This window comes from Haliotis rufescens, unplaced genomic scaffold, assembly GCF_023055435.1.
Source record: "Haliotis rufescens isolate VD_foot unplaced genomic scaffold, xgHalRufe1.0.p SCAF_3, whole genome shotgun sequence".
Classification (NCBI taxonomy): Eukaryota; Metazoa; Mollusca; class Gastropoda; order Lepetellida; family Haliotidae; genus Haliotis; species Haliotis rufescens.
In genome coordinates this window covers 39,112,473-39,120,529 of record NW_025964001.1, presented here as the reverse complement: position 1 = coordinate 39,120,529, position 8,057 = coordinate 39,112,473, and the positions used below count along the sequence as shown (strand labels likewise).

Sequence of the window (8,057 nt, the reverse complement as noted above, 5' to 3'; positions counted from 1 at the left end):
TGCAAAGTCACGCAACGACAAACTGTAGCACAAAGGAACAGCGAGGTACCGCCATTGGGAGTCTCAGACCCTTCAAAGTTGTTGTATTGACATAATACGACGCTACGGGTTTCTTCGTTTTGTCTTACGAATGACGGAGAATTGTTTGAGTCAAGTGATAACCACAAATCTATTGTACTTGTATGAAGTGGGACCAGTTGGACATGAATCATAAAGACATACATACTTATTGGAGTAAGTTTGGTCATTGTCATATCCAGTGAACATATAGTAGTATATATTCAGTCATGATTCCAGAAAACAACTGGTACAAACAAGAAAACACTTTCATTTTTCATGATCACACAATTTTTTATTAAAGAAAAAGAAGATACAACAAACATAATGAAATAAAGTAATATGTATTTTAATGAAAATTGACTAAATGCAGTGTGTACTGTGTCTGCCCAATGAAAACACACGAAAGGAGGGGACAGACCTAACAAATGGTACATGTCACTTCAAAAATGTTAAACATCTTGCATTTGAAACTGAATTACCGTTTACCTTTGACACTAAACGGACAGACCCAAGGCACTGAATGTCACGTAAATAAGAAGAGATTGAACTAAATTGTTCTTGTATTTCGACCTACTCAAGCTATTTGGTTCAAACTATATCTAAACCATAAAATGTGCCCCACATCCTCATCTGCTCCCCTGTCCTCATGTTGGTGTACAGAGCATGCCCCGAGCCTGTTGCATCTAGACTTGACTGACAGTTAAATGGTGCTCAACTCCTCTTTCTCTATGTTGGTGGAAATATGATGGATGATCCACACATGGATAGGTAGTGCATAGCAAAGTTAAAGAATAAAGAAATTGTATCTTACCTTTCTTTCATTAAACTTAAACTCGTGGAACCAAATGCCTATGTATGTTAACGTAGAGAAACTCTCAGGTTGTGCCCAGCATCTTTGGCGGATGATTGTGCGTTTCATGACAACAAGTGTCGGACCAGTGTGAAAACAAAGACACATGATACTTATTTACGTCGCCAGTGATTCACAGCATCAAGGGCACTACATTCCTTGCTGCAACACTATGGCAATAAACAACAAACAAACAATTAAACACTGCAGCTGAATGCGACGTTAAGCAACAAACAAAGAATGCGACGTTTTTAAGCAACAAACAAAGAATGCAAGACTGCGGTTCCTGATCTCTGAAGCTACTGAGGTTGAACATGCGGAGATACGCATGTGTGAAACACGGACAACACAGCTATGGACCATCTCATTATTTTTACGGGTCTGGCTGATCAAGAAGGAATGCGCGCAATCTGTTCCTTTTTTTCAGGCTAGAATTGCCCCACATTACATTTTCGTATTTGTTCTACAAGTAAAACCTCGTCAAGCATTGCGAGAAATTCAACACCTTGTGCCTTTCAAAAATTCAAAGCCCATGCAAACATTTTCATAGAATCTCATTCATTTATACATTGGGATCACAAGGCAGGTGCCATCATCACTTCTGTGTGTACTCGGTGAATCAGGCTATCTTGAACTGGAGCAGGAGGAAGAAATAGGTCATGAACAGTCCACCCAGCTGAAACAGGAGGCAATTAGAAGGACCAAGAACTTCTCTGAACAGAGTACTGATGATAACTATGCGTTTATAACTACTAATAAACCTATATAATCAGAAAATGTAGCACAGTCTTCTTTTTGACGTGCGTCCCCTAGGCTTGCCAGAACATATCCCATATTCTCCCTGATTATGCTACTTGGTTTGTCAGCACCGTTCTTAAAGTATCCTCATGAATTTGATACGCCGTTTTATATGTGTCATACAGATCAAATTGGTGTTAAACCAAACTCACTCTCACAATCAGTCTTTGTTGCATTATGACCCCTTGGGGTCTCGGCCAGAATAGGTCCTCATCACCCATTTGTTTGATCGGATGACCCTGTGACTGAACCGATGGTATGTCACCATGATCCCATTGCGGGATCCTTTTCGATCAGAACATTGACTGTGCCATAAAGTCATACTTACAGTCAGTAAGAACTCTTTAGTGATGACGAAGAAGTCAATAGCTGTGAACCCAATGGATGTGCCTGTCAATTTCGACACAAACAGGTTAAGCTGAAAAGAGAGTAACGTCAAAAGCTAATAGTTCTATGTGTATAATTTCATATTTTGATGTTTACTTACCTTTTCAAATGGAAATTGATATCTCATGTGTCTCTGAATACAATCCTAGGTCATAAGTTACAAGTGTGTATCATAAGGTAAGCCAGAAGGTGAGACGAGCCATACATATGTCCAAGGGTAAGATAAGTATGTTGAATATTCCTGTTAACTTGCATATGCACATCGTCAAAAGTATCGCACCACCAAGATTGCTTGATAATCAGAAACGAGATAGGTAAGCAGAAGCTGGAAACTGTTTCTTGATGTCAAACAAGATGTTAGTTTACTGAATAACAGGAAATGTGAGCAACAAAGCATCTTTTTTTCGCCAGCAACTACAAGAACTGTAATTGGAGTTAAATAGAGGCAGTATTGGTACGTGTCTTAGTAACGTTGTACCCATGTCACAGTTAAATGATCAACAGTGTTAGTCAGTATCTGGTGTTGTCACCCCGTACACAAATGAAATCCGCAGGACGTCCCCTCATGCTCAAAATCAGATCCCTAACTGAGGGATGTGTTGCCATTCTGCATGCAATACCTGGGTCAACTCTTTTAGATTGTGTACTGGAGGATCCATGGCTCTAACCTTTCGTCCAAACTAATCACAAAGATGCTCGACCATCAAATTGGTGATAAATACATCCCGAATAGCAAAAGGCACCACTTCAGCCCTTGATTAATACATTTTAGTTCTGATCCGGAAACTCCCCCCTGGCTCCGTTTCAGGTAAGTCATGTTTCCATGGAAAGAGGGAAATTCCTAAATAGCAAAAGGCACCACTTCAGCCTCCGGTTAATACATGTACTAGGTTTGGATGAAAAGTCTTTCACAGTTTTCAAGCTGTGCTACGGAAACGACACCTACCCCCACCCTTTTTGAGACTAAGTCTGATTTGTTTCCATGGAAATCGAGAAAAATATAAATGCCAAAAATCTGCAAATAGTAAAATGCACGACTTCAAGATCTGTTTGATATATTTGCCAAGTTTTGTTGAAAGATATTAAATGTTTTTTGAGTTGTGCTCTGGGAACGAAATCCACCCCTTTGTGAGAGTAAGCAGAAATTGTTTCCATGGAAATCAAGAAAAATAATAATGGCCAAATCCTGTTAATAGCAAAGGCCACCATTTCAGGACCTGTTCGACATATCTGCCAATTTTTGTTGAAAAATACTGAACGGTTGACATCAAAGCATACCTGTCCCAGCTGCTCCACAGAAGCATCCCGTGTTCCGATGCTGAATATGTCATCCAGAAGAGAATGAGCCTGAAAATTAAACGTTTATGTTAAATAACCTGATACTATAAATTGTGACATGACACAAGTTTAGCCTCTCATGCGTAGATAATTGATTTTTGTGTCAACCTTTATACATAGTTTACATATATCTTTAATTCATCTTTAGGTAGTACAACTGACTGCCTCTTCTAACACGTGCGGTGTGGCGGGGTAGTCATCTCTCGATACCCAAGAGGCAGCATTGTGGGAATTTTGTTTTAGACAGACTATTTTTCAGTCAGCACTTCAAGACATGCAATTTCCTTCCTTTGATAAAACGAGGAAGCAAATAGTTCTGTTTGTTCAAAAGACATTATTTTGAAGAACATTCAGCATGTCAAGGAACGATTAACAAAATTTGGACACTATTTACAAAAACAACAACAAAAGAACTTAAGGACAAATAATGTTTTTCACGAATTTTCTAGAACACTTACTGCATCATGAACATCGGAGCTGCTTATTGCTAACACAAGGATGCACACAACACTACCTCCAAGCCAGAATACATTAACTGTGATGACAAAAGTGTCCAACGGGCCGTTGATTATCTCATAGGACACAAAACAGGCCAGAAAGATATTCAGAATGAAACACGTTCCAAGGAGCCATTTGTAGCTTCTATTGATGATATCCACAGCCTGGCACAGTTGTGTGTAGCGAAACCTCAGTTCTGGCAGTTGATGAGGGATGTGTCCGTCTGCTTGCTCGATTTGCTTTGAGAGGACCTGTCCGAACCGAAAGAACTGTGCTCGTATGACTCGAGAAGTTATGCTCATAAATATAATCGGGAAAATCCATGCCCCCGATTGAAACACGTGCAGGACAACGCTGAAGATGACCACCAATTGTGACTCTGGGAATGGTCGGGCAAAAGTTGTGATGTAAACAGGTGACAGGGGTAAATTGCCAAACATGAAGACGCAGAGAGCAGCAATGTTAACAAGACTTACAAACCAGCCAGCTGCTGTACCAACTCTGCAATAATGTCGTGAAAATAAAAAGCCACAGCCCAAGCTATCTGTAACAGGGCACTGGAACAAGGAATCCCAATGCTTGTAGAAACAGCGAAGGTGTGTTAGTTTCTGGCATGCAGTGATCACGATAGTAGCGTTTAGTGCGCAAAGCAACATCCATGTCATTAAAATTATCCTTAGGGGCAAACCCTCGTTAAGAGGGAACACCCCAATTGCACATCGGCCAACGTTGAACCACAGTAAGAGGAGAACCGTATAACAGTATAGACGGTTGATGGAGCGCCACAGTCTTGGTGGTTTTTCCTGGGACGTATATGTTTCCGATGGTTCCACTTTGTTTTTGGCCTGTGTTGGATCAAAGTAAATCCCAAATATTTTCATAGACATTAAAATTGGTTGTAGTTTGTCCTCAATGGATGTGAAAGGGGTCCGGCTCAGCTTTTGATTACCAGTGATGTGAACACCAGATTGTGTGATGGTTTCAACTTTCATGTTTGACGCCTGTGCAGAGAAAAGCCAGCTATGTTCAGGTCGAAGGCAGATGTGCAACACTTCCATACAGTCCGTATCAATTTGATCAATGCCTCTCAGCCTCACCAACCAGCAAGCGTCACTACTAGCATCAGCAGAACACTACACCACAATACAACAGTCTCATTTAGATGGATTTGTATTGTGCTTGTCTTTGTTGAAGTTTCACCAATCCCAGCAGACACTGTCAGAAGTATTCTTCATCTTTTGCTGAACGGACACTGTCCTGGTCAATCAACACTGCAATATGACAGCCCATTAAGTCCAGCAATGAATTCATTATAGTGAATAAACAATGGACATTGATCTGAAAATCAATTTCCAGCAAGTCAACATTGACCATTCTTGCTGACACATCAATTTCCATTAATCATTTTAGGGCAATACGTTCTATGATAAATGAGGTTTGGTCGTTTACATCGTTGACACAGATCATCATTCCAAAGTCTGATAATCTTATTTTGTTTATAGATACCAGTAATGTGTATCTGTCCAGCATATATATCCGTATATATATAAACAGGTATTTATTTATTTTACCTTTCATATTATTGTCGGATTCTGAATGGTTGAGACCCATTCTATTAATTTCAATGTACCCCGCTAACACAAAAGGTACAATTCTTATGTTCCCCGCTCGAATTGCCGATCTGTTGGCATTGCATTTGCAACAAACCAACCGCAATTCTATCTCGAATTAATAGTGTAAGACGGTCGTCTGCTATTATACGATGAGTGTGAAAATATGAACGAAGTGGATAATGTCTTCTGGTGGTATTGTTACCTGCAATAGAATTAGGTGTGCAGTATGAAAAAATCGTTGTTCTCTGATATACACTGTTACATCAGCATTTGTATGAGGCAAACAATTAAACAAGACCGGCTATTCTCTGGCGTTGGCGTCAATATTATATCTTTTTTAATCATTTTTTGTTGTGTGACTAAGAAGGGAAGATGTAGTCGATGGCTAAAGAAGACCAGTCGAGGTGATTCACAGACGAACTGCAGGACCGACAGCCACAACACAATCTACTCAAAACTCGGATCAACCAGAATCTACTGACTTTGCACTTGTTGGTATGGCACAGGAAAATGTCTAATAACAATTTAATCTGTTTTGATGTGCTACGAGGGACATTCGTATGTATAACATAACAGTTTATAATCAATAAACACAAAACGAAAATTGTATACGAGTGTTATGTCATAATATCAAAAAGCCAAATTTAATCAATTTACGTTATTTGGCGGTTTCATGGCGTACAACTTGGTACAACAGTATTATTCCCAATGACAAACTCAGACGAGTTGCCTACTAGTACGCAACATGCATTTCTGTCAGGGCTAAATAAACTGGTCTTTCGGTATTTTGCTTTTCACGCTCAATGGAATCTGTTTCGGTGGATAATTGAATTCTCTAGCGTTCACCCTTCACATTGCACCTATCTTACTTGTCTGGCTGTAGTATAACTGAAAACAAAACTGACGTATGGCTTCAACAAGCCAAGAATAGAGAATAGAACAGGTGAAATACACACTTTTCATTGATCTAGGTTTTGTGCATATCGACCGAGATGGAGTATTTGTTTGAAATAATTATCATACCCACGTGTTACATCAGGAGATGGATGGAAACCACATACTTCTGAACCGTTCGTTAACACTGGAAATGTTTCAACATCCAATATGTGCCACTGATAGTGGAAGATTAATAAAATCTTGCAACTAAATACGAACAATATTTAATACTTTAAAAGACATTTGCGGTAATACCTGTCACATACCAATTACCAGTACCTGGGAAGTACACACCTGGATACTTCTACGATGATAGTTTCCAATAGTGGTACTCTTTTTTCTTTTTCACAATTTTCTTATTTTAGAACCTTTTGACCACCAATACGGATTTTTCTCTTATCAGTATTTACGGTTTGACGCCATTTATTACAATATGATGCTGGTTCAATCTTTTTTTAGCCTAAAACTGTACTATTACAGTACATTAATGAATTATTACCATATCATCTGCAAATAATAACATAAAGATGTGAAGAATCCCTAATTCAATACATCTATCTCCATCTTCTCCCAAAAAGTCCATAATGACATTTACAAAGAGCTAAAAGAGTGGTGATAACTGACAATCTTTACAGCTTTACATTCAGTATAACCTTCTTTTAGACAAATACAAGATTTCACTTTTGAATATATATTTCTTTCAAAATGAAAGAACCTTCCTTTTACATCACTGAACCATTGTTTGTACAATAAATTTTCTCTATTTACAGATTCTAAAGCCTTGGGGTCTACAAAACAGCAAGGACCCCTTTGTAAGGGATAAATACGTAGTGACAGCTATATCTAGTACATAAACATAATCTAACGACTAAAATCCCTTCCTAAAATAAGCCTGTTCTGCATTTTTTCGACCCATTCATAAAGTCTTTTACTTATTACGTTGGCAAAAATCTTTCCGGAGACATCAAGTAATGCTGTTAGCCTGTATTTTGATGGGATGCTATCTGTACCTTTCTTATAGGGTGGGATGAACTACTCCTAAAGATCAAGGTTTGGTGTAAAGACATGTTGTATAAAAACTACATCACAGAACATATCTTAGGGTCATTTTTGTTAAACTCAATTGGAATCCCATTGAAGCGTTGTCTCATGCAGGATTAGCGTGTAAAGTTTGGAAATTACGTGCAGCATATCGTGATTAGAATAACGACCAACTGAGAACACTTGACTGATTATTAGTTTTGTAAAAAATTGGTACACATTGGAAACATCTCTTCTTAACGTACATACTTCCTCTATATGTGACTATGGTTTGCGTTTCTTTTGACGACGAGTACTGCGAATTGTATTTGTCCAGTCACCCGTCCTCTGTACCTGATTCAAGTTCATCGATCCCCTCCACAAACATAGTTTACTGATGACCAATTCTTCCCCGGAATCGCAAAAATGGTATGTGACATGGCAAATGTCTACTGATCCTGCTTATTACAGGTACATTAAAAAAGAATGTGTTTGATATCGCCATGTGCAGCACGTGTTGCGAATGTAAACTGTGTCTTAAATTCAGAAACTGTCAG

At 38.8% G+C, this 8,057-nt stretch overlaps 1 protein-coding gene across 1 annotated transcript; it reads right to left on the bottom strand.

Moving 5' to 3' along the window:
- Window positions 1–436: 436 nt before the first annotated feature.
- Window positions 437–5,165, bottom strand: LOC124120425. Its single transcript, XM_046483244.2, has 4 exons — window positions 3,892–5,165; window positions 3,374–3,442; window positions 2,037–2,126; window positions 437–1,586 (listed from the first exon to the last, which is right to left on the bottom strand). Exons 1-4 carry the CDS (start codon window positions 4,987–4,989, stop codon window positions 1,530–1,532), a joined length of 1,314 nt encoding a protein of 437 aa, XP_046339200.2. The 5' UTR covers window positions 4,990–5,165; the 3' UTR covers window positions 437–1,529.
- Window positions 5,166–8,057: the final 2,892 nt, after the last annotated feature.

Excerpts from the sequence above, each read along its gene's own strand:
- LOC124120425 (XM_046483244.2), bottom strand. The coding sequence starts at position 4,989 with ATGGAAGTGTTGCACATCTGCCTTCGACCTGAACATAGCTGGCTTTTC. Across the intron at positions 3,443-3,891 it reads GCTCCGATGTTCATGATGCA|GCTCATTCTCTTCTGGATGA; the intron begins GTAAGTGTTCTA and ends TTTAATTTTCAG. Across the intron at positions 1,587-2,036 it reads CTAAAGAGTTCTTACTGACT|CTGGGTGGACTGTTCATGAC; the intron begins GTAAGTATGACT and ends CTCCTGTTTCAG.